General features: G+C 44.7%; 1 protein-coding gene across 1 annotated transcript in view; it reads left to right on the top strand.

The window, feature by feature from the left end:
• Positions 1–393: 393 nt before the first annotated feature.
• Positions 394–27,182, top strand: part of LOC123770920 (transient receptor potential cation channel subfamily M member-like 2) — a 317,900-nt gene continuing 291,111 nt past the window's right edge. The window contains exons 1-3 of the mRNA XM_069306032.1: positions 394–487; positions 7,180–7,288; positions 20,618–20,765. Of these exons, the coding sequence (XP_069162133.1) occupies positions 7,184–7,288; positions 20,618–20,765 (253 nt within the window). The 5' untranslated portion in view covers positions 394–487; positions 7,180–7,183. The remainder of the gene's footprint in view (positions 488–7,179; positions 7,289–20,617; positions 20,766–27,182) is intronic.

The following is a 27,182-nucleotide window of genomic DNA, read 5'->3' as shown; positions in this document are numbered from 1 at the left end:
CAGGGAACATAGGATTAAGTAACGCTACGCGTATTAGTGGCTGTACAAGTATGTAACAACTCTTGTATATATATAAATAAATAAAAATATAAAAATCTTAAACGCTAATCTTAAGATCCTATCTTCAGATCCCTTCTTAAGAGCTAATCTCAAGAGCTCACCATAAGAGTTTATCTTAAGAACTCATCATAAGTGCTCTTAACATATGCCTTAATTGGTCATCTTAGGAGTTAATTTTAGTAATTCATCTTAAGTGCTATATTAAGAATATATCTTAATATCTGATGTTAAAAGATGATCTTAAAAGATCATGTTATATCTTACGATCTCATCTTAAGAGCTCTCCTTAAGAGGTGATGATAAGACCTACCATACTCCCCCTGGACAGGAAGATTAGCCCGGAGCAGGAACGACCCTCCAAAGACGAACAAACTGATGACTATCCCGCCTTCGTCCTGAAGCATTTCTGCCGCAAGGAGTGTATTAGGTGAGTCTTAATTATCCCAGGTGTCTCTCAAGTGTCCCAGGTGAGTCTCAAGTGTCCCAGGTGAGTCTTAAGTGTCCCAGGTGAGTCTCAAGTGTCCCAGGTGAGTCTTAAGTGTCCCAGGTGAGTCTCAAGTGTCCCAGGTGAGTCTTAAGTGTCCCAGGTGAGTCTTACTTATCCCAGGTGTCTGTCAAGTGTCCCAGGTGAGTCTTACTTATCCCAGGTGTCTCAAGTGTCCCAGGTGAGTCTTACTTACCACAGGTGTCTCTCAAGTGTCCCAGGTGAGTCTTACTTATCCCAGGTGTCTCAAGTGTCCCAGGTGAGTCTTACTTATCCCAGGTGTCTCTCAAGTGTCCCAGGTGAGTCTCAAGTGTCCCAGGTAAGTCTTAAGTGTCCCAGGTGAGTCTTACTTATCCCAGGTGTATCTCAAGTGTCCCAGGTGAGTCTTACTTATCCCAGGTGTATCTCAAGTGTCCCAGGTGAGTCTTACTTACCACAGGTGTCTCTCAAGTGTCCCAGGTGAGTCTTACTTATCCCAGGTGTCTTTCAAGTGTCCCAAGTGGGTCTTACTTATCCCAGGTGTATCTCAAGTGTCCCAGGTGACTCAAGTGTTCTAGGTGAATCTCAAGTGTCCCAGGTGTGTCTTACTTATCCCAGGTGTCTCTCAAGTATTCCAGGTGAGTCATACTTATCCCAGGTGTCTCTCAAGTGTCTCAGGTGAGTCTCAAATGTCTCAGATGAGTCTTAATTATCCCAGGTGTCTCAAGTGTCTCGGATGAGTGTCAGGCCTCCCAGATGAGTCTTAATCATCCTTGATTAGTCAGGAACATCTTAGACGAGTCATAATCCTTGATGAGTCTTAAGCATGTTATTTGAGACTTAAGCACCTCAGGTAAGCCTTGAGTCTCATGTGTGACTCAAGTGTAAACTTGAGTCTAACCTGGCAGCTTAGTCTGAAAGGTTCTGTGTTATTCTCAAAATTCCCAAATGATTCTTGTGCATCTCTGGTGAGTCTGAAGCATCTCAGGTGTGCTTCAAGCATCCCAGGTGAGTCTTGAGTATCCTCGTAAGTCTCAAGACTACTAGGTGAGTCTCAAGCCTCTCAGCTGAGGTCCAAGCCTTCCACTTGAATTTCAAACCAGTCAGGTAAGTCTTAAGACTTCCAAGAGTTTCATGCATTTACGATGAGCCAGTTCACCCTAGTAAGTATAAGCTTTCAAGATGAGTCTTTACCCTTCAAGGCGACTTTTATTCCTCCCAAGTGATTCTTATTTCTCCCAGGTGAGTCTGACGATTCTCAGATAATTCTCAAGTTTCTCAAAATGATTCTGCCATATTCTGGTCGTCTTACCACACTCTTCACCAGCAAACCTAACCCACAATGTCTTTCACGATCTTATATTCCACCATGGCCTTCACCGGCTTACTAATCCACCATGGCCTTCACCGGCTTACTAATCCACCGTGGCCTTCACCGGCTTACTAATCCACCATGCCCTTCACCGGCTTACTAATCCACTATGGCCTTCATCAGCTTACTAATCCACTGTGGCCTTCACCGGCTTACTAATCCACCATGGCCTTCACCGGCTTACTAATCCACCATGCCCTTCACCGGCTTACTAATCCACTATGGCCTTCATCAGCTTACTAATCCACTATGGCCTTCACCGGCTTACTAATCCACAATGGCCTTCACCGGCTTACTAATCCACCATGCCCTTCACCGGCTTACTAATCCACTGTGGCCTTCACCGGCTTCCTAATCCACCGTGGCCTTCATCAGCTTACTAATCCACTGTGGCCTTCACCGGCTTACTAATCCACCGTGGCCTTCACCAGCTTACTAATCCACTGTGGCCTTCACCAGCTTATTAATCCACTGTGGCCTTCACCAGCTTACTAATCCACTGTGGCCTTCACCGGCTTACTAATCCACTCTGGCCTTCAGCGGCTTACTAATCCACTATGGCCTTCACCGGCTTACTAATCCACTGTGGCCTTCACCGGCTTACTAATCCACTATGGCCTTCACCGGCTTACTAATCCACCGTGGCCTTCACCGGCTTACTAATCCACTGTGGCCTTCACCAGCTTACTAATCCACTGTGGCCTTCACCGGCTTACTAATCCACTGTGGCCTTCACCGGCTTACTAATCCACTATGGCCTTCAGCAGCTCATAAATCCACTATGGCTTCCACTACCTTTATAATACGCAATGGGGTTAACTGTCTTCATAATCTTACTAATCCACCGAGATCAATCACTATGATTCTTATCTTTAGGTTATCTTGAGATGATTTCGGGGCTTTTTAGTGTCCCCGCGGTCCGGTCCTCGACCAGGCCTCCACCCCCAGGAAGCAGCCCGTGACAGCTGACTAACACCCAGGTACCTATTTTACTGCTAGGTAACAGGGGCATAGGGTGAAAGAAACTCTACCCAGTGTTTCTCGCCGGCGCCTGGGATCGAACCCAGGACCACAGGATCACAAGTCCAGCGTGCTGTCCGCTCGGCCGACCGGCTCTCCAATAATAATACTTATGATGATACACTCATCATAAGTATTAACACCCAAGGTGTTTATCCTCACTGTGGTGGGAGGCAGACGTGAGAAGACTGGGCCTCACTGTGGTGGGAGGCAGACATGAGAAGACTGGGCCTCACTGTGGCGGGACAGACAAGAGAAGACTGGACCTCACTGTGGTGGGGGGCAGACATGAGAAGACTGGGCCTCACTGTGGTGGGGCAGACATGAGAAGACTGGACCTCACTATGGTGGGGCAGACATGAGAAGACTGGACCTCACTATGGTGGGGGGCAGACATGAGAAGACTGGACCTCACTATGGTGGGACAGACATGAGAAGACTGGGCCTCACTATGGTGGGAGGCAGACATGAGAAGACTGGGCCTCACTGTGGTGGGACAGACATGAGAAGACTGGGCCTCACTATGGTGTGAGCAGACATGAGAAGACTGGGCCTCACTATGGTGGGACAGACATGAGAAGACTGGGCCTCACTATGGTAGGACAGACATGAGAAGACTGGGCCTCACTATGGTGTGAGCAGACATGAGAAGACTGGGCCTCACTATGGTGTGGGCAGACATAAGAAGACTGGGCCTCAATGTGGTGGGACAGACATGAGAAGACTGGGCCTCACTATGGTGGGAGGCAGACATGAGAAGACTGGGCCTCACTATGGTGGGGGGCAGACATGAGAAGACTGGGCTTCACTGTGGTGGGACAGACATGAGAAGACTGGGCCTCACTATGGTGTGAGCAGACATGAGAAGACTGGGCCTCACTATGGTGTGGGCAGACATGAGAAGACTGGGCCTCACTATGGTGTGAGCAGACATGAGAAGACTGGGCCTCACTATGGTGGGACAGACATAAGAAGACTGGGCCTCACTGTGGTGGGACAGACATGAGAAGACTGGGCCTCACTATGGTGGGGGGCAGACATGAGAAGACTGGGCCTCACTATGGTGGGAGGTAGACATGAGAAGACTGGGCCTCACTGTGGTGGGACAGACATGAGAAGACTGGGCCTCACTATGGTGTGAGCAGACATGAGAAGACTGGGCCTCACTATGGTGGGGGGCAGACATGAGAAGACTGGGCCTCACTATGGTGTGGGCAGACATGAGAAGACTGGGCCTCACTATGGTGTGAGCAGACATGAGAAGACTGGGCCTCACTATGGTGGGACAGACATGAGAAGACTGGGACTCACGATGGTGGGACAGACATGAGAAGACTGGGCCTCACTATGGTGGGGGGCAGACATGAGAAGACTGGGCCTCACTATGGTGTGGGCAGACATGAGATGACTGGGCCTCACTATGGTGGGACAGACATGAGAAGACTGGGCCTCACTATGGTGGGACAGACATGAGAAGACTGGGCCTCACTATGGTGTGGGCAGACATGAAAAGACTGGGCCTCACTATGGTGGGGGGCAGACATGAGAAGACTGGGCCTCACTATGGTGGGACAGACATGAGAAGACTGGGCCTCACTATGGTGTGGGCAGACATGAAAAGACTGGGCCTCACTATGGTGGGGGCAGACAGGAGAAGACTGGGCCTCACTATGGTGGTGCAGACATGAGAAGACTGGGCCTCACTATGGTGGGGGGCAGACATGAGAAGACTGGACCTCACTATGGTGGTGCAGACATGAGAGGACTGGGCCTCACTGTGGTGGGGGGCAGACATGAGAAGACTGGGCCTCACTATGGTGGGGGGGCAGACATGAGAAGACTGGGCCTCACTATGGTGGGACAGACATGAGAAGACTGGGCCTCACTATGGTGTGGGCAGACATGAAAAGACTGGGCCTCACTATGGTGGGGGGCAGACATGAGAAGACTGGGCCTCACTATGGTGGGACAGACATGAGAAGACTGGGCCTCACTATGGTGTGGGCAGACATGAAAAGACTGGGCCTCACTATGGTGGGAGGCAGACATGAGAAGACTGGGCCTCACTGTGGTGGGACAGACATGAGAAGACTGGGCCTCACTATGGTGGGGGGCAGACATGAGAAGACTGGACCTCACTGTGGTGGGGGCAGACATGAGAAGACTGGGCCTCACTATGGTGGGGGGCAGACATGAGAAGACTGGACCTCACTGTGGTGGGAGGCAGACATGAGAAGACTGGGCCTCACTATGGTGGGGCAGACATGAGAAGACTGGACCTCACTATGGTGGGGCAGACATGAGAAGACTGGACCTCACTATGGTGGGGCAGACATGAGAAGACTGGACCTCACTATGGTGGGGCAGACATGAGAAGACTGGACCTCACTATGGTGGGGGGCAGACATGAGAAGACTGGACCTCACTATGGTGGGGCAGACATGAGAAGACTGGGCCTCACTATGGTGGGGGGCAGACATGAGAAGACTGAGCCTCACTATGGTGGGTGGCAGACATTGAGAAGACTGGGCCTCACTATGGTGGGGGGCAGACATGAGAAGACTGGGCCTCACTATGGTGGGGGGCAGACATGAGAAGACTGGGCCTCACTATGGTGGGGGGCAGACATGAGAAGACTGGGACCGTGGGGTTCGCTTACTGTTATGGTATTTCCTCCCATCACTCACTAGCTTTCATGTTGATTACTTAAATTACCTACTAGTTGTCAAGGTGTTGCTTCCATTCACTTACTTTCACTTTGTCAAAGTTTTCTGTCTGCTTACTAGTTTCAAGGTGTTCTATATCCTCACTCACTATGTGTCAAGGTGTTTCCTTTCATTGCTATGCAGTTGTCAAGGTGCTCTCTCCCGTCATTCACAATTGTCAAGCTGTTCCATCTCCTCGTTCATCAGTTGTAAAGATGATCCTTCCTCTCGCTCAATTGTTGTCAGTGTGCTCATTCTCCTCGTTCAGTAGTTCCCAAGGTGGTCTCTCCCCCTTGCTCAGAAGATGTCAGTAGATGTTTTCCCTTCCCTCACTTTCTTGTTGTCAAGGTGATCCCTCCCCTCACTTTCTTGTTGTCAAGGTGTTCCCTTCCCTCACTTTCTTGTTGTCAAGGTGTTCCCTTCCCTCTCCTTCTTGTGTCAAGGTGTTCCCTTCCCTCACTTTCTTGTTGTCAAGGTGATCCCTCCCCTCACTTTCTTGTTGTCAAGGTGTTCCCTCCCCTCACTTTCTTTTTGTCAAGGGTTCCCTCCCTCATCTTCGTACAAAGTGAGAGACGTTCCCTCATCTTCGTTGAAAGTGAGAGACGTTCCCTCATCTCCGTACAAAGTGAGAGACGTTCCCTCATCTCCGTACAAAGTGAGAGACGTTCCCTCATCTTCGTAGAAAGTGAGAGACGTTCCCTCATCTTCGTACAAATTGAGAGACGTTCCCTCATCTTCGTACAAATTGAGAGACGTTCCCTCATCTCCGTACAAAGTGAGAGACGTTCCCTCATCTTCGTACAAAGTGAGAGACGTTCCCTCATCTTCGTAGAAAGTGAGAGCCGTTCCCTCATCTCCGTACAAAGTGAGAGACGTTCCCTCATCTCCGTACAAAGTGAGAGACGTTCCCTCATCTCCGTACAAAGTGAGAGACGTTCCCTCATCTTCGTACAAAATGTAAAAAATACAAATAAATCACAAAATATTGTGCCACAATTCCCTAGATAGATCCTGTAATATCCTGGCCATCCTACATTTTTCCTGGCGTATGCTGCCCCATCCTAGTTATCCTATAATATCAGAGACCAACCCTGCCTTTCCTGGCTATCCTACCATATCCGACATTGTTTCTACCATTTCCTGGCCATCCTTCAGATCCCGAAATTGATCCTGACAATCCTTCAGATCCCGAGATTGATCCTGACATATCCTGGCCTTCCTACAGTCCCGAAGATAGACACTATAATATCCTTCCTAATAAACGATGCCCGAGAGTAACCCTTTCCTATCCTAGAGTTAACATATCAATGTTAAAGTGATTTTGACATATAATCATCTTGTTATAGCAGAGATGGATCCTTGCATATTCCAACATCCTGCCTTATCATATCATACGCCTTCTATCCAAGAAAAATCATGCCATCTCTAAACCATCCTGCATTACCCATAAGGAATCCTGCCATAGTCCAACATAATTTTCTTATCCCAGCATAATCCTGGCATATCCCAGCAACCTGCCGCTATACTCTCGTGAAGGTGACCCTCAGGTGTGTTGACAGGTTCATGGGGACCAACAACGTGGAGAAGGACGGTCCGTGTTGCTGTGGCTTGATGATGACCAAACACCAGGCAACCCTCATCCCTGCCAGTCAGGCGCCCTCACCTCATGTGAGTTGACTGGTCTGTCTGTCTGTCATCCCTGCCAGTCAGGCGCCCTCACCTCATGTGAGTTGACTGGTCTGTCTCTCTGTCATCCCTGCCAGTAAGGCGCCCACACCTCATGTGAGATGACTGGTCTGTCTGTCTGTAACATCATCCCTGCCAGTCAGGCGCCCTCACCTCATGTGAGTTGACTTTGGACATAGAGGATATTGCAGAGAGGGTTATTGGAGAAGGGTCAGGTCAGGTAAGGTATTGGAGAAGGGTCAGGTAGGGTAATGGAGAAGGGTCAGGTAGGGTAATGGAGAAGGGTCAGGTAGGGTATTGAAGAAGGGTCAGGTAGGGTATTGAAGAAGGGTCAGGTAGGGTATTGAAGAAGGGTTACAAAGGGTATTAGAGAGGGGTCAGGGAAGGTAATGGAGAAGGATTTCAAGGGATATTGGAGAGGGGTTACAAAGGATATTGGGGAAGTATCAGGTAGGGTAATGGAGAAAGGTCAGGTAGGGTATTAGAGAGGGGTCAGGGAGGGTATTGTAGCGGGACTAGGGACAGTATCAGAGAGGAGTCAGTGAAGCTATTGGAGAAGGTTCCGGGAGAATATTGGAGAAGGTTCCAGGAGAATATTGGAGAAGGTTCCGGGAGAATATTGGAGAAGGTTCCGGGAGAATATTGGAGAAGGTTCCGAGAGAATATTGGAGAAGGTTCCAGGAGAATATTGGAGAAGGTTCCGGGAGAATATTGGAGAAGGTTCCGGGAGAATATTGGAGAAGGTTCCAGGAGAATATTGGAGAAGGTTCCGGGAGAATATTGGAGAAGGTTCCGGGAGAATATTGGAGAAGGTTCCGGGAGAATATTGGAGAAGGTTCCGGGAGAATATTGGAGAAGGTTCCGGGAGAATATTGAAGAAGGTTCCGGGAGAATATTGGAGAAGGTTCCAGGAGAATATTGAAGAAGGTTCCGGGAGAATATTGGAGAAGGTTCCGGGAGAATATTGGAGAAGGTTCCGGGAGAATATTGGAGAAGGTTCCAGGAGAATATTGAAGAAGGTTCCGGGAGAATATTGGAGAAGGTTCCAGGAGAATATTGAAGAAGGTTCCGGGAGAATATTGGAGAAGGTTCCAGGTGAATATTGAAGAAGGTTCCGGGAGAATATTGGAGAAGGTTCCGGTAGGGGCCAGGGAAGGTAATGAAGTGGGGTTAGGATGGGTATTCGAGTGGAGCCAGAGAGGAGGCAGGAAGGGTATTGTTACAACCTCCCTCTGGGCCTCGTACCCTGGTGGATAGCGCGCAGGACTCGTAATTCTGTGGCGCGGGTTCGATTCCCGCACGAGGCAGAAACAAATGGGCAAAGTTTCTTTCACCCTGAATGCCCCTGTTACCTAGCAGTAAATAGGTACCTGGGAGTTAGTCAGCTGTCACGGGCTGCTTCCTGGGGGTGGAGGCCTGGTCGAGGACCGGGCCGCGGGGACACTAAAAAGCCCCGAAATCATCTCAAGATAACCTCAAGATAACCTAACCTGCTTCAGCCAGTAACCGGGTTCCTGCTACTTATGGGGCCTTGGAGCCTCTTCTTCTATGATCCTTCCCCCCCCCCCCCAAGTTAACGATAAATTCAAGAACTGGCGGCAGCAAGTTAAGAGTGCACAGAAAAGTTTAAACAAGATGCAGTTACACCTTCACAAATATATTATCTATCGAAGAATAACTACACTTATGAACACAGTGTCGCTTTCACCCAGGACACTCAATATATCTGAAGTGTTCTTCAAAACCCAGTGAGTCCACTTTCTTCAAGTATACATCGTCGACGCTCATTGGTAATCACCGGCGAGTTCACCTACCTCAACATGAGCCAGTCTACACACCGTATCGTCACGATGTCCAAATACCCTACATCGGCTCTCCAGAAACACTGGCAGAGGACTTCAGCAACACGCGGACAGGGGTCATAAATAATACGTCCTGGAGTCACTACTAACTCCTTGGCAGACGCCTACGTGCTGGCAGCACTTATCAACAGACAGCCATTACTGTCGTCTTGTAACTGCTCTTGGCACAATCCCAGGTACTTCGGTCCACACAATCACTGCACAGGTACAACAACTAAAACACTGTCTACTACCGACGGCGGCCACGTGTCCTCTCACAGGAACAAGGCAGTAGTTTGGGATTGCCCAAGATGAACTGATTTACACAGTGCAATAGACTCTCCACGTCACCTCTGTAGACATAATAGTCATTAGCGGAACAGGAAGTAAGCACGGAGAACATAGGATGCCAATCCTTCACCGGGAACTGTGAAATGTAATCGGATGCACAATCTAGATGGCGTTTATATCGTTACTTCACTCCCAACCACCTAGGCTGTAAGGTAAAGTGACGGTCTCCCTTCACAGAGGTCGGCGTTCAATCTCCGACAGTCCCAGAAGTTGGGCACCATTCCTTCCCCTCCCCCGTCCCATCCCAAATTTTTTTCCTGACCCCTTCCAAGTGCTATATAGTCATTATGACTTGGCGCTTTCCAATTGACGAATCGCTTTCCTTCACCAGAGGTCATCCTCATCGACCTCACCTCCTAACTTGGATATGAAACAGGAGCCATTCACAGATGCCACACCTCCGCCAACGGATAGCACTGTCTTCGTCTCACTTAATGCCTTGGAGTTGGAGTGCAGGTCCATAGATGGCGTCGATATCACCTCACCTCACGCCATAGAAAGTGATGATGTTATAACAGATTAGGGTTAGCGTGTGGTAAATACAACATTTACTCATCTATATATCATTTAGCCTCATGTATATTCTACTTGTATAATCTATATTTCTGCACCCAAACCTTTGATTGTAGGGTGCAGATTGTTGGGTGCTCTCCTTGAGCTTCATTATATCAATTCTCTCTTTAGTTATACTCAGTAAAAAGTCAACTGACTCACCCTATCCCAACCTAAGCTATCATTTCCTTCCTAATTGGGCAAAAATCATTGGTATATGATGGAGGAAGACGTATTATTTTCCTTTAACGCTCCCGAGTGAAACGTCGTTGGTCAATAAACACATTTTTAGGGGAGTAGTGGTCATGTGTCACTTCCCTCATATGTCTCTTCTTCAAGTGATTAGCAGCATTTAAATTTCTTATTAGTCCATCGCGTGTGTGTGTGTATGGACATTATTAATACGTCGCGTGTGTGGGAATGGGTATCGGGGTAGTCTGTCGGGGTATTATTAGCCCATCATGTGTATTCACTCAGTTGTGTTTGCGCGGGGTTGATTGAGCTTTACTCTTTCGGCCCGTCTCTCAACTGTTTACTAACTACTTTTTTTCCCACACCACACACACACACACACCCCAGGAAGCAGCCCGTGACAGCTGACTAACTTCCAGGTACCTATTTACTGCTAGGTAACAGGTGCATAGGGTGAAAGAAACTTTGCCGATTTGTTTCTGCCGGGTGTGGGAATCGATCCCGCGCCACAGAATTAAGAGTCCTGCGCGCTATCCACCAGGCTACCAGGCCCCATTGTGTGTGTACTCACCTAGTTGTGTTTGCGGGGGTTGAGCTCTGGCTCTTTGGTCCCGCCTCTCAACCGTCAATCAACAGGTGTACAGATTCCTGAGCCTATTGAACTCTATCATATCTACACTTGAAACTGTGTATGGAGTCAGCCTCCACCACATCACTTCCTAATGCATTTCATTTGTCAACCACTCTGACACTAAAAAAGATCTTTTTAATATCTCTGTGGCTCATTTGGGCACTCAGTTTCAACCTCTGTCCCCTTGTGCGTGTGCCCCTTGTGTTAAATAGCCTTCTTTATCTACCCTATCAATTCCCTTCAAAATCTTGAATGTGGTCATCATGTCCCCCCTAACTCTTTTGTCTTCCAGCGAAGTGAGGTTTAATTCCCGTTGTCTCTCCTCGTAGCTCATACCTCTTAGCTCGAGTACTAGTCTGGTGGCAAACCTTTGAACCTTTTCCAGTTTAGTCTTATCCTTGACTAGATATGGACTCCATGCTGGGGCTGCATACTCCAGGATTGGCCTGACATATGTGGTATACAAAGTTCTGAATGATTCTTTACACAAGTTTCTGAATGTCGTTCGTATGTTGGCCAGCCTGGCATATTCCGCTGATGTTATCCTCTTGATATGGGCTGCACGAGACAGGTCTGGCGTGATATCAACCCCCAATTCTTTTTCTTTCTCTGACTCCTGAAGAATTTCCTCTCCCAGATGATACCTTGTATCCGGCCTCCAGCTCCCTACACCTATCTTCATTACATTACATTTGGTTGGGTTAACCTCTAACAACCATTTGCTCGACCATTCCTTCAGTTTGTCTAGGTCTTCTTGAAGCCTCAACCAGTCCTCTTCTGTCTTAATCCTTCTCGTAATTTTGGCATCGTCCGCAAACATTGAGAGAAATGAATCTATACCCTCCGGGAGATCATTTACATATATCAGAAACAAGATAGGACCGAGTACAGAGCCCTGTGGGACCCCACTGGTGACTTCACGCCAATCGGAGGTCTCACCCCTCACTGTAATTCTCTACTTCCTATTGCTTAGGTACTCCCATATCCACTGGAGCACCTTACCAGCTACACCTGCCTGTCTCTCCAGCTTATGTACCAGCCTCTTATGCGGTACTGTGTCAAAGGTTTTCCAACAATCCAAGAAAATGCAGTCCGCCCAGCCCTCTCTTTCTTGCTTAATCTTTGTCACCTGGTCGTAGAATTCTATTAAGCCAGTAAGGCAAAATTTACCCTCCCTGAACCCATGTTGGCGATTTGTCCCGAAGTCCCTTCTCTCCAGATGTTCTACCAGGTTTTTTCTCACGATCTTCTCCTTCACCTTGCATGGTATATAAGTCAAGGACAATGGCCGGTAGTTCAGTGCCTCTTGCCTGTCGCCCTTTTTGTATATTGGGACCACATTCGTCGTCTTCCATATTTCTGGTAGGTCTCCCGTCTCCAGTGACCTACTATACACTATGGAGAGTGGCAAGCAAATTGCCTCTGCACACTCTTTCAGTACCCATGGCGAGATCCCGTCTGAGCCAACAGCCTTTCGAAAGGCTGTTGGTCCAGATCTAGATCCAGCAGGTGTCTCTTGACCTCCTCTCTCGTAATTTCGAACTCTTCCAAGACCGCCTGGTTTACTTCCCTTTCTCCTAGCACAGTGACCTCACCTTGTTATGTTGTGAAGACCTACTGGAACCTCTTGTTGAGTTCATCACACACCTCTTTGTCATTCTCAGTATACCTGTCCTCGCCTGTTCTAAGTTTCACTACCTGTTCTTTCACTGTTGTTTTCCTTCTGATGTGACTGGGGAGTAGCTTTGGTTCGGTCTTGGCTTTGTTTGCTATATCATTTTCATATCTTTTCTCTGCTTCTCTTCTCACCCTGACATACTCATTCCTGGTTCTCTGGTATCTGTCTCTGCTTTCTGGTGATCTGTTATTCCGGAAGTTCCTCCACGCCCTTTTGTTCAGTTTCTTTGCTTCCATACATGCCCTATTATACCATGGATTCTTCTTTTGCTTCTCGGATTTTTCCTTTTGGGCCGGGATGTATCTGCTTACTGCCTCCTGACACTTTTGGGTGACATAGTCCATCATATCTTCTACAGACTTAGATCTGAGGTCTGTGTCCCAAGGTATTTTCATAAGGAAGCTTCTCATCTCATAATTTCCCTTTCGGTATGCTAGCCTTTTGTTTCTTAGTTCTTTTTTGGGGGGGATAATTCCTAGCTCCACCAGGTACTCAAATTTCAATACACTGTGATCACTCATTCCCAAGGGTGCTTCCATCTTGACTTCCCTTATATCCCACTCATTTAGGGTGTGTGTGTGTGTGTGTGTGTGTGTGTGTGTGTGTGTGTGTGTGTGTGTGTTCTCACCTAATTGTACTCACCTAATTGTGCTTGCGGGGGTTGAGCTTTGGCTCTTTGGTCCCACCTCTCAACTGTCAATCAACTGGTGTACAGATTCCTGAGCCTACTGGGCTCTATCATATCTACATTTGAAACTGTGTATGGAGTCAGCCTCCATAACATCATTTCCTAGTGCATTCCATTTATTAACTACTCTGACACTGAAAAAAATTCTTTCTAACGTCTCTGTGACTCATCTGGGTACTAAGTTTCCACCTGTGGCCCCTTGTTCATGTTCCACCCGTGCTGAAGAGTTTGTCTTGGTCCACCCTGTCAGTTCCCCTGAGAATTTTGTAGGTGTTTATCATGTCTTCCCTTACTCTTCTGTTTTCCAGGGATGAGAGGTTTACCTCCTTTAGCCTTTCCTCGTAGCTCATTCCTCTCAGTTCCGGGACGAGCCTGGTGGCATACCGCTGAATCTTCTCTAGCTTTGTCTTGTGTTTAACTAGGTATGGACTCCAGGCTGGAGCTGCATACTCCAGGATTGGTCTTACATAAGTGGTATACAGGGTATATGTGTGTGTGTGTGTGTGTGTGTGTGTGTGTGTGTGTGTGTGTGTGTGTGTGTGTGTGTGTGTGTGTGTGTGTGTGTGTGTGTGTGGGTATTATTAGTCCATCATGTGTGTGTCTATATGGGAATTATTAGTCCATGTGTGCGCGTGTATGGGTATTAGTAGTCCATCGCACGTGTGTGTGTATATGGGAATTATTAGTTCGTCACATGTGTGTGTGTGTGTATGGGTATTTTTATTGAGTAACTCATCCTTCCGATGAGGCTTAATTCGAACAAACGTAATCTCTCTCGCTCTATTACTTTTCACGGGGAACGATTGTAGTTCAGTTTTTATGCCGAGTATGTCTCGCCTTATTATTTCACAGTTTATTTCTGCTGTCACCTTTTAGCGTACATATTTTGTCCCTAAGATTATCATTTATAGACCAAGCATTAACAGGAAGGGAAGGGAACTATCAGGGGAAAGCGCGAAACCATTACAACTATGTAACACTTGGATGGTTCAGGATAAGGATTTGAAATGGGACTGGGGGGGGGATAAGGAATGATAGTGGGTTGGAAATCATTTTTTATTGCGCATTTATTTTAAAAAATACTAAATAATTAACTAAAGTTACTCATATGCATTCTCCTTCATTCTAGCAATCCTTTCTAACTCGATCCTTTCATTTTCCTGCTCAGTCTTAACATTATCTTCCATTATAACAGGAAACATTTTCTCTCGCCAATAAATGAAGGAGGAGTCAAATCAGGAGTCAAATCCTAGTTATCTATAGTAGTACAATCACCACCATATTTACCAATGTAGAGTTCCTTAATAAGGTTCATCGCTCTCATATTTTCATCATATTCATAACATTCATTCTCTTCATAGTATTTTTCAACATCGGCCAATGATTTAACCTATTAGACGAAGTTCGGAATATTATTATATTATCTTCAACCAGCCCAAACCCTAATTCTACAAGTAACTTAATTTCTGATTCAATGCGAAGACCACTGCACAACCGTTTAATTGATTACATTTTTGTTTGCTCTTTATTGACGTACATTCCGGTTTTCTAAATCCTCTCCATACTGCTTTTCAGTTGCTGCCTAAGTATTTATGCGAGCAATCAATGTACGAATTTCCTGGTATTCCACGACACTTGGACCGTGGGCAATAAACACTCAGCAGCGATTACACCAGATCTCATTTACCCTCCACCACATCACAACTGTTCTCCTCTAAAAAAATAAAGAAAAGTATTAGATTAGGTGCTCATTTCCAATAAAAAAATCAAATAGCATTTACTACACTTAGAAGTCTATTAAAGACAATACTCACCATTCTTCATCGTCGCCTGTGTGGGATATCTCGCTAGAGCATAACTGAGCTAGTAAACCACAAAGTCGCCTACCCTACCAACACATGTTGCCAGTTCTTCCTCTTAATTAGTAGCCGTTATAGCTCCTCATTTTTAATAATACGTGTTTTATCATAATCTTTTAACTAAAATCCCTACCCAAATTTCATGTAAGAATGTTTGTCCACTGTGTGACAGAAATCTTTTGTTTCTGTACATGATTATTCACCAGGTACTCTTAACTAATCATGTAGTAAACTTGGGTGAGTGTCTTATTGCATACACTCACATAATCTCACACAAATCACTTTCGAAACATTCACAACCTCTATGCACACTTCCACATAATGTTCAGTTAATTCCCTGCGTATTTCATCTGAGTTTACTAATAAAGTCACCATTTCCATCACATTTCATCTCGCCTAGTAAGGGTTAAATAATCATTTCAATGCAAGATTTGAAACATCAAGTTCTTGTAGGTTTATCCTTGTGTGTATTTTTCACAGAAGGAGTTCTTCCCATTACCTCACATACGTTAAGAAATCCCTACCGATCCTAACCTGACCTAGGGAGATTCGTTCATCGTTCAGTTTTTGTTTCAAATCATAGGATGAGGTATTTATTAGCAAAGATTAGTTTAGACATGTTTCCCCAATATTTTTTTGTTATCGCTATTCGCTAGGTACTTCAATTTATGAATTTAATATGGCAGAATTTCTCCATATCAACAAAGGAAGGTTTCCAATAATAGGAACTTGTATGTTATCCTTATAATAGCCCCTCATATTTTATCTGACGCACAGGGACTGTTAACAAGGAGTATCACTTCCTTGCAAGTTTAGCATAGATGGACCTACTACTTCCAATATCAAAATATCTCAACAATGCTTTATTTCGATACAAGATTGCAAATGTTCAACATATAGAGTTATTATTTATAATATGAGGCTGAATCATATCCACCTTGTTCTGCTTTGCCCAGTCTATCTCTGCAAACTCCACTATACCTTCTTTTGCCTCGTGAACCGAGTATATTTGTAAGAAATTTCTTGTATGATAAGAGACCCAATCTAACCCACTTCACCTAGTGAGTCTCAGTCATCCTATACCTTTATTTTAAGTCACAGTGCGTCGTAATTTTTGGGTAAAGACACTTTCCCTATTAAATTATGTTTAACACGTAGTTCAACCATTTATGTTTCCTCTACCTCTACTATGTAAAGTAAAGTTATGGGTAGACTGCACAACACTTGAGCTCGTTGGGAAATATTGTGGCTATTTCACAGTCGCATTGTTAATTCAAAATGTTGTTACTTTTCATAGAATCTATGCTGTCTTTCCTCCTTAAAATTGATTTTGTTCAAAGAATATACCTTCCTTCACCTAACCTAACCTCGTAGCCATACATTGTTTTTGTAATCATTTCACTATTATGTCCATTATTTCATACACACACCAAGACAGCTCTCCTAAGTAAGACGTAATGTTTTGAGTACACTCTACACTCACTCATTTGGTAGCAAAGTTCACCAAAATAGCTAGTCATTCATTGTGTTTCCATATTATTTAATGAAAAGGGAAGGTTAGGTGAAGACTGAAGATATGTATAAATATTTCAAGTCTAACAAATATAATATCAGTGATGGATAAACCTAGATGTAACCTCTGTACGTACTGCATGTGTGATATTTTACTTGGAAAACTAGTGGCTTGATAGTTTTTAACCGACCTCACCAATACCTAAACTAACATTGGTCTTCCTAATACTCTTACATTTGAAACTATTCTCTTTTCATCAATGCATTAAAACATTATCAGTTCAATAATTAGTCATCTATTTGTATTTCTTCTCTCTCAAAAGACCAAATTGCTATTTCAGTAGTCAGTTTAAATAAACATTTGTGTGTTATGTTTCTCTACGAAATGCAAGGGGAAATCACTTTTAGTTGTGTTTTCAATGAATCGATGTTCCTATTCATTAAAAGTCGGACATTTTAATAAAGGTTACCTTTAGCCAAGATTTGACCATCTATTATTTTATGGAGTTTTTAAATAATCAATCAGCTTTCTTCCTTTCCGGAGATCAGTTTTTCTGCGTATTTTCTGCTAGAGAGCAGTTTAGGCTTAACACAAAGCACTGCACCTAACCTTGTATTTTGTTTTGCTTTATCTCAATTCTCTGTACATTTATTACTTTTACACTGTATGCTCCCTATTAGTTCATCGCCTTACAACTTCTAGCCCCTACAGTCAATCTTAATACCTTTTCCATTGTATTAGCGTCGTCTCTTAGAACAGCTTACTTGTAATATCATAGGGACTCATTCTCCTGCTTAGCCAAAACCCTTCCTTAACCTATGTGAGAGTTTGTTATTCACTTATTACTCATCTTAGCAGTTGTTATACATTTTGTGTAGGACATTCATGATTGTCATTATATGATTTAACTGCAATTTAGCACGCTTTATTTCACTTACATTTTACATTTTCAAATTACATTTAGTAAAAATAGAAATTTAAGCACCTTGTGCATTATTACTAAACGTTTGTCGTCTCTTGCATATGTCTCTCACACTGTTTATAAGTATTGGAGGTTAAGATTTTTTGTTTAGTGCTTAATTTCTGCTATTCTTTAATTAAGCAATATGTTCCTTACATTATTTATGTGCCTTGTTCTCCTTTAAACCCTTTTCTGATCTCTATGTATTTGTGATGGGGTATTTTGTTCTTATTCTATTATCATTAAATCTAACCTGACAGTAGTAGTTTATTGTTTTATTAATGTGATATCTTACATTTTCCTCTTATTTACTCAGATATTCCCCTCGTATCCTTACTTTAATTTTCTCCCTTTTTATCATGTCTTTCACTGATTCAGCCTCTCTTTTGCTTTTTTTCTTCATGGTAGATAATGTGGTAGATGAGGGAAGATGAATAAGGCACTGGTAGATGTTAGTGATAGGTATTGAGGGTGATAGATGGTGGATGGTGGTGATTATCATGGGTTCTAAAGGGTAGTGGAAGATGATAGTGGTTATCATGGAGTACTGGTGGAGAGTCATGGTGGTGGTTAACTGGGAATACTGAGGGGTGCCGGTTGATGATGGTAGTTATCAGTCATAACTGGTAGAAAGCAATAGTGGTTGACACACTTAAAACATGAGATTACACACTTGAAACATGAGATTAATTCTACACCATTTGATCATCTCTATCATCACTATCCAGTGGGACAGTGAATATAATAACTATCCTCACTGTCCAGTGTGACAATGAATATGATTACAATCCTCACTGGCCAGTGTGACAGTGAATATCAACCCATCCTCACTGGCCAGTGTGACAGTCAGTATCAACCCATCCTCCTGCTTAAATAGTAGTTTTTCGAACCATGTGCGCCATAGTTCAAAGATTGACGTACTAAGTATTTAGGTAGTAAACGTTCGTACTATTTACTTTATAGAGTCAGACTAAATTAAGCTAAAAAACTAACTAAAATACTCCTAGACCTAGTATAGCACACATGTGTACTATAATAGGCCTCAGATGTCGTGTGTTAGGTCTAGGAAGGTCAGGTTATGAGAGTTTAGTTTTTCTTAGCAACATAAATAACAAATCTCTTCCAGTTTGTTCCAAATTCATTGGTTCCAATTTCCACTTTCCAATTGTGTTATATATGTATTATGGTCCTCATCAATACTATAAGTACTACCAAAACAGGAGGATGGGCTGAAATATGATACCACTTCTTAGTGTCCAGTGAAACAGTTAATATGATAACCATCCTCAGTGTCCAGTGTGACAGTTAATATGATAACCATCTTCAGTGTCCAGTGTGACAGTTAATATGATAACCATCCTCAGTGTCCAGTGTGGCAATATGATAACCATCCTCAGTGTCCAGTGTGACAGTTAATATGATAACCATCTTCAGTGTCCAGTGTGACAATATGATAACCATCCTCAGTGTCCAGTGTGACAGTTAATATGATAACCATCTTCAGTGTCCAGTGTGACAGTTAATATGATAACCATCTTCAGTGTCCAGTGTGACAGTTAATATGATAACCATCTTCAGTGTCCAGTGTGGCAATATGATAACCATCCTCAGTGTCCAGTGTGACAGTTAATATGATAACCATCTTCAGTGTCCAGTGTGACAATATGATAACCATCCTCAGTGTCCAGTGTGACAGTTAATATGATAACCATCTTCAGTGTCCAGTGTGACAGTTAATATGATAACCATCTTCAGTGTCCAGTGTGACAGTTAATATGATAACCATCTTCAGTGTCCAGTGTGCCAGTTAATATGATAACCATCCTCAGTGTCCAGTGTGACAATATGATAACCATCCTCAGTGTCCAGTGTGACAGTTAATATGATAACCATCTTCAGTGTCCAGTGTGACAATATGATAACCATCCTCAGTGTCCAGTATGACAGTTAATATGATAACCATCCTCAGTGTCCAGTGTGACAGTTAATATGATAACCATCTTCAGTGTCCAGTGTGACAATATGATAACCATCCTCAGTGTCCAGTGTGACAGTTAATATGATAACCATCCTCAGTGTCCAGTGTGACAGTTAATATGATAACCATCTTCAGTGTCCAGTGTGACAATATGATAACCATCCTCAGTGTCCAGTGTGACAGTTAATATGATAACCATCTTCAGTGTCCAGTGTGACAATATGATAACCATCCTCAGTGTCCAGTGTGACAGTTAATATGATAACCATCCTCAGTGTCCAGTGTGACAGTTAATATGATAACCATCCTCAGTGTCCAGTGTGACAGTTAATATGATAACCATCCTCAGTGTCCAGTGTGACAGTTAATATGATAACCATCCTCAGTGTCCAGTGTGACAGTTAATATGATAACCATCTTCAGTGTCCAGTGTGACAATATGATAACCATCCTCAGTGTCCAGTGTGACAGTTAATATGATAACCATCCTCAGTGTCCAGTGTGCCAGTTAATATGATAATCATCCTCAGTGTCCAGTGTGACAGTTAATATGATAACCATCCTCAGTGTCCAGTGTGACAGTTAATATGATAACCATCCTCAGTGTCCAGTGTGACAGTTAATATGATAACCATCCTCAGTGTCCAGTGTGACAGTTAATATAATAACCATCCTCAGTGTCCAGTGTGACAGTTAATATGATAACCATCCTCAGTGTCCAGTGTGACAGTTAATATGATAACCATCCTCAGTGTCCAGTGTGACAGTTAATATGATAACCATCCTCAGTGTCCAGTGTGACAGTTAATATAATAACCATCCTCAGTGTCCAGTGTGACAGTTAATATGATAACCATCCTCAGTGTCCAGTGTGACAATTAATATGATAACCATCCTCAGTGTCCAGTGTGACAGTTAATATAATAACCATCCTCAGTGTCCAGTGTGATAGTGAAAATGATTACCATCCTGAATGAAATATCAACTTATTAAATTACTACCAATATACCGACTTCCAAATAATAGGTGTTAATGAAGATATAGTAACGGGAGTGGTCCTCCTGCAGGAGGGGTTCAGGTCCGTGACGCCGTCGCTGGACCTGGGGCCTGACCCCCAGGAGTCGACCTCAGAGGGTCCAGGGAGCTGCCCGGCCCACCTCACCTCCCTGCCCACCAACGCCTACGGCTCCCTCACCTTCCTCAACGAGAAGTCAGGTTGGATTTTGAGTCGTGTGTCTCATGTTGTGGTGTGGGTGTATCGTGAGTATGGTTTGGGTGTGAGTGTATTGTGTGCATGTGTATTGTGTGTGGGTGTATTATTTTTTATGTATATTGTGTGTAGGTGTATTGTGTGTGGGTGTATTGTGTGCACTGCATGTGGGTGAATTATGTGTAGGTGTAGTGTGTGTGGTGCATTGTTTGTAGTTTTAGTGTGTGTTGTGTATTGTTTGTAGGTGTAGTGCGTGTAGTGTATTGTTTGTAGGTGTGGTGTATTGTTTGTAGGTGTAGTGAGTGTGTGTTGTATTGTTTGTAGGTGTAGTGTGTATGGTGTATTGTTTGTAGGTGTATTGTGTGTTGTGAATTATTCTTAGGTGTAGTGTGTGTGTTGTATTGTTTGTAGGTGTAGTATGTGTTGTGTACTGTTTATAGGTGTAGTGTGTGTGTGTGGTGTATTGTTTGTAGGTGTAGTGTGTGTGTGTGGTGTATTGTTTGTAGGTGTATTGTGAATTGTTTGTAGTTGTAGAGTGTGTGTGTGGTGTTTGTAGGTGTAGTGCGTGTAGTGTATTGTTTGTAGGTGTGGTGTATTGTTTGTAGGTGTAGTGAGTGTGTGTTGTATTGTTTGTAGGTGTAGTGTGTGTTGTGTATTGTTTGTAGGTGTAGTGTGTGTGGTGTATTGTTTGTAGGTGTAGTGTGTGTGTGGTGTATTGTTTGTAGGTGTAGTGTGTGTATGGTGTATTGTTTGTAGGTGTAATGTGTGTGTGGTGTATTGTTTGTAGGTGTAGTGTGTGTGGTGTATTGTTTGTATGTGTAATGTGTGTGGTGTATTGTTTGTAGGTGTAGTGTGTGTATGGTGTATTGTTTGTAGGTGTAATGTGTGTGTAGTGTATTGTTTGTAGATGTAGTGTGTGTGGTGTATTGTTTGTAGGTGTAGTGTGTGTGGTGTATTGTTTGTAGGTGTAGTGTGTGTATGGTGTATTGTTTGTAGGTGTAATGTGTGTGTGGTGTATTGTTTGTAGGTGTAGTGTGTGTATGGTGTATTGTTTGTAGGTGTAATGCGTGTGTGGTGTATTGTTTGTAGATGTAGTGTGTGTGGTGTATTGTTTGTGGGTGTAGTGTGTGTGGTGTATTGTTTGTATGTGTAATGTGTGTGGTGTATTGTTGGTAGGTGTAATGACGTGTGTGTGGTGTATTGTTTGTAGGTGTAGTGTGTGTATGGTGTATTGTTTGTAGGTGTAATGTGTGTGTGGTGTATTGTTTGTAGGTGTAATGTGTGTGTGGTGTATTGTTTGTAGGTGTAGTGTGTGTTTTGTATTGTTTGTATCTTGAGGTTATCTTGAGTTGATTTCGGGGCTTTGTTTTTAGTGTCCCCGCGGCCCGGTCCTTGACCAGGCCTCCACCCCCAGGAAGCAGCCTGTGACAGCTGACTAACTCCCAGGTACCTATTTACTGCTAGGTAACAGGGGCATTCAGGGTGAAAGAGAAACTTTGCCCTTTTGTTTCTGCCTCGTGCGGGAATCGAACCCGCGCCACAGAATTACGATTCCTGCGCGCTATCCACCAGGCTACGAGGCCCCCGGTAGGTGTAGTGTGTGTGGTGTATTGTTTATAAGTGTAGTGTGTGTTGTGTATTGTTTGTAGGTATAGTGTGAGTGGTGTATTGTTTGTAGGTGTAGTGTGGTGTGGTGTATTGTTTGTAGGTGTAGTGTGTGTGTGGTGTATTGCTTGTAGGTGTAGTGTGTGTTGTGTATTGTTTATAAGTATAGTGTGAGTGGTGTTTTGTTTGTAGGTGTAGTGTGAGTGTGTGGTGTATTGTTTGTAGGTGTAGTGTGTGTGGTGTATTGTTTGTAAGTGTAGTGTGTGTGTGGTGTATTGTTTGTAGGTGTAGTGTGTGTGGTGTATTGTTTGTAAGTGTAGTGTGTGTGTGGTGTATTGTTTGTAAGTGTAGTGTGTGTGTGGTGTATTGTTTGTAGGGGTAGTTCGCGTGGTGTATTGTTTGTAGGTGTAGTGTGTGTGTGTACTCACCTATACTCACCTATATGTGCTTGCAGGATCGAGCATTGACTCTTGGATCCCGCCTTTCTAGCTATCGGTTGTTTACAGCAATGACTCCTGTCCCATTTCCCTATCATACCTAGTTTTAAAAGTATGAATAGTATTTGCTTCCACAACCTGTTCCCCAAGTGCATTCCATTTTTCTACTACTCTCACGCTAAAAGAAAACTTCCTAACATCTCTGTGACTCATCTGAGTTTCCAGTTTCCACCCATGTCCCCTCGTTCTGTTATTATTACGTGTGTGTGTGTGTGTGTGTGTGTGTGTGTGTGTGTGTGTGTGTGTGTGTGTGTGTGTGTGTGTGTGTGTGTGTGTGTGTGTGTGTGTGTGTGTGTGTGTGTGTGTGTGTGTGTGTGTGTGTGGTGTATTGTTTGTAGGTGTAGTGCGTGTGGTGTATTGTGTATGTAGTGTTTTGTTTGTAGTTGTAGTGTACTCCCTGTTATGATCTCAGCCTGCAGGAGAAACGAGTCTCCCTTCTTGAGAGTTATTCAGCAAGCCTGACCTAACTAGAAGGTCTAGCAAAATTTGAGGTGATAACCCATATGAAAAATGGCTGGTTGGATATGTAAAACAATTTGAGATTATGGGCAATGAAGTAAGGAAATAGATAAATGACTGGCTAGGAGATGTGGACATTTTGCTGGAGGCGTGAGGCTCGCTTCCGGAGGACCTTGACCTCACTTGAGTGCCAGACATCGCAGGGGGAAGCCGCGCTCCGTTGAGCTCCCGCCAGAAGGGAACCCCTAGTGATATATCTCGAAGAGAAGAGAAGTGTGCGGACGTACCAGCTGTGGAATCGAGCTGGGAACGTTGTGGTCTCAAGTCCTGGTCGACGAGCAGATATTAAATCGCCCAGAAGCATTATTGTGTGCTGTGTGGAGCGCCCTGACCAGACGCCGTCAGAGGGAAAGCGCCCTCGACCAATTAATCTGTGGTAAGCACGATATACGCCAGTTCATAGTGATTGCTTGTAGTTTGGTCGTGTGCCCAGCGACAGTAGCGATGTTTATTTATAAGTTAGACATGTTTTAATAAGGCAGAAAGCCTGAAATGGGAGAGTGGAGAGGGAGGAACACGGAGCGACGTCCACCCCCTCTGAGCGCTGGCGGACGACTGAGGGAGCCTGGCTCCGGATGGAGGAAGACCCTCCCAGCGAGTGAGGACCGCCGCCAGGCGAGGTGGAGTATGGACCCGCCCAAAACGGGGGAGTCCACTCTCACTGTATGTAGAGGACAGATAGAGGTTTGAGGCAAGCATATTGTGTGGTTATTTTTGTTTATGTGTTAAAGGGGAACATTTTATTGGAACGTCGATGGGTTGCAGGTTTGTCTTTGGGGAAGAAGTTGCTGAGAACTTCGAAGCCAGCAGATGATGTAGCTGATGAGACTCCAAGGTAGTGGAGCAGAGGACCTCGAGCTGTGAGGAGAAGCAGCAGTGAAGAGGAGTGTCACGTGCTTCTGTAGAGGTGGTGTAGCAGCCAAGAGAGCTGTGGAAGAACATAACAGAAGGGTGAAGCACCGTAGTTGCACAAGGAAACTTCATGATAGCAGCCTGGAGGAGCTGCAGAGGATCCTGGTAGTGAAGCCCGGAAGAACCTAAGGATATTAGGGTTGTGAACTTCCAGAGGTGGAAGGGGAAGTTCTGGTGGATTACTTGTAGGGAGTTGATAGTGTTTGGTTGTCAGTAGCGTGCAAGACGCAGTGAGAGGTGAGTGACTGTTGGCATTCTTATGTCAAGGAGTGTTTTATACTGAAGTTTAGAGTTACAGTCGTAGGCTGGATTACCTACGGATGTATGCGTTCCAGGACTGACAGTGATTGATGGATCATTGTTGTGTATCAATGAACATTTATACTGATATATGTGATTGCATTCAAATGCTGATTTTCTATATATATATTATCTTGCTGATGGTGCAACAGTGTATGTAGACTTGACCAACTTGAGGAGGTTAATGGTATCAGGTGGCGAACCAGGAGATAGGATACCACTTGATAAGCTGATAATAGAGTTCTGATGGTATTGGAGTGCAACCTGATTGTGATATTATAGAGTATAGGATTCATTATTATTATATGTGTGTATGTATCGTGTATGTGCTTTGTCCAGTAAATGTGTCACAATTTGCTGGTGTTTGCCCTTGTCCTAGTGAGGCTTCCCAGGAGGTAGTAAAGAAGGGGAGAGAAAGAACCAAGAACCACTGCTGTGGACAGGGTAGGAGGTAATACTAGTAAGTCATAGGGGATTGAGGAGATCATATCTCATAAGGAGAGAGTGGGGAGTCACAGCGGCTCGAGTGGGTGTGTGCACGTGACAACGAGGCTAAGTGTTGGAGCCGCATCCCCTAAACGTGTGACGTTGAGCCCCTCTCCGAGAGCCAGAAGCGCCAAGGGTGATCTCCTAGTATAAGCACTCTGCCGAGTCGTGGGTTGGGTTGTCCATAGAGAAGGATCAACGACGACAACACCAACCAACCCACAGTCTATAATAAATTGGGGGCCTGTCCGGGATAGTGAACTGACACACCCACACCCTGTCCAAGAGTGGATTTGTACACCCTTGCTGAAATAGATAAACTGTGTGACCGCAGGTGTATATTCTCTCTCTTGGGAAGACTCACAGGACAAAGATGGATAAGGTGCAAGCATTTGTGGAGTCAGGCAAGCCTGAGGACTTGGAAGGTTGCACGAGGGATCAATTGAAACAGATAGCAGAAAAATGTGGCATTAGGTTGAAAGCATCTAAAGTAGCTGGGATGAAGGATGAGATCCTGAGGCAGTTAAGAGCCAAAAATGAAGCGGCAGAGCAAGGAGCCCAAAAAGGAGCTGAAAGTGGAAAGGAGGATGATGGGCAGGATGAAGTGAGATCCCAGGGATCGAGTAGGAGCAGCAAGAGTAGCCGCAGTAGTAGGAGTAGCCGAAATAGGAGCTTGGAGAGATTCCAGTTAGAGCTCCAGATCCAACAACAGCGTGAGGAGAGACAGTTCCAGCTGGAAAAGATGAAATTGGAACTCCAGATGAAAAATGAAGCCGAGAAGGAGAAAGAGAAAACCAGACTGGAAATAGAAGAAGAGAAAGCAAGACTAGAGGTGGAGAAAGAAAAAGAGAAAGCAAGGCTAGAGGTGGAAAAAGAAAAAGAGAGAACAAAACAAATGCAGATAGAAGCGAATAGAACCTTGGCTGAACAAAGGATTGAACATGGGTTGCCAGAGAGCACCACCCAGGTATCACACCCACCAGATGTTAGGGTTAGGGAGAAGGACATTCCCTTGTTTGTGCCCGAAGAGGCAGAGAGCTTCTTCGAGCATTTTGAGAAAGTAGCCAGTATCAAGGAGTGGCCACAGGAGGAATGGGCCCAGCTGGTCCAGTTAAGATTGACCGGTGCAGCCAGGGAGGCATACACCCAATTGTCACTGGAAGAGTGCCAGGATTACGCCACAGTAAAGAGCAGCATATTGCGCTCGTTTCAGTTAACCTCAGAGGCTTATAGGAAGCGCTTCAGAGAGATGGTGAAAGTTGGAGCATGTACGTTTGCTGAGACAGCAAGAGATCTGGAAAGACGATTCCAGAAGTGGATTGAGGCTGCTGGAGTTGGATCTTATGCTGACCTGAAGCAACTGATGGTCATGGAGAAGTTCTTGGAGATGATGCATCCCGAAACAAAGTTCAAGATCCAAGAAGCAGGGATAATGGAGGTGAAAGATGCCGCAGATAGGGCGGATATGATTACTGAAGCATACAAGAGCTTGAGGGAGAACAGAGTGAGAAGCGAGGTGAGACGCAGCAATGGCAGATCCAATGGAGTCTGGGGAGGAAGAAATTATGAGAGACCCAGAAGAGTCTGGGGTGAGAAAAATTTTGATAAATGGGCAGATAAAAGTAAGTACCCTAGAACTCAGAAGAGTAGGTCGCGCACTTCGTCTGAAAGTGAAGATGGAGGAGCTAAACGAGAAACTAATCGTTATCCTGGAAATCGAGAGTCCAGTAAAACCCCACAGAGTGCAAGTAGTGTACCTGGCCCGAGGAATTCTCATGCGAGTGGACAGAGTCAGAGCTACTCTGGTACATATAGAAGAGACTTTTCCCAGATGAGATGTTACAATTGTAACGGATTGGGTCACGTGATGCGAGACTGTAGGCAGGGCAAGAGAGTTGTGACCCTGGCCATGTGTGACCCCCGAGGTAAATATACTAATGTGTTCCGAGACAAACCACAGAGAGCGAACGTAGTGAACGAGAGGTATAGGCCGTTCATGAGTAAAGGTTGGATCAGTATAAGAGGCCAACCTGAGGTAGAAGTTGGTATCTTAAGAGATACCGGAGCTAATCAGAGCTTGATTACGAGAAGCCTGATTGGGGA

The sequence above is a fragment of the Procambarus clarkii genome, chromosome 56 (genome assembly GCF_040958095.1).
Source record: "Procambarus clarkii isolate CNS0578487 chromosome 56, FALCON_Pclarkii_2.0, whole genome shotgun sequence".
Taxonomy (NCBI): Eukaryota; Metazoa; Arthropoda; class Malacostraca; order Decapoda; family Cambaridae; genus Procambarus; species Procambarus clarkii.
Note: the sequence above shows the minus strand (reverse complement) of the source record. Positions and strands in the feature narration are given on the sequence as shown.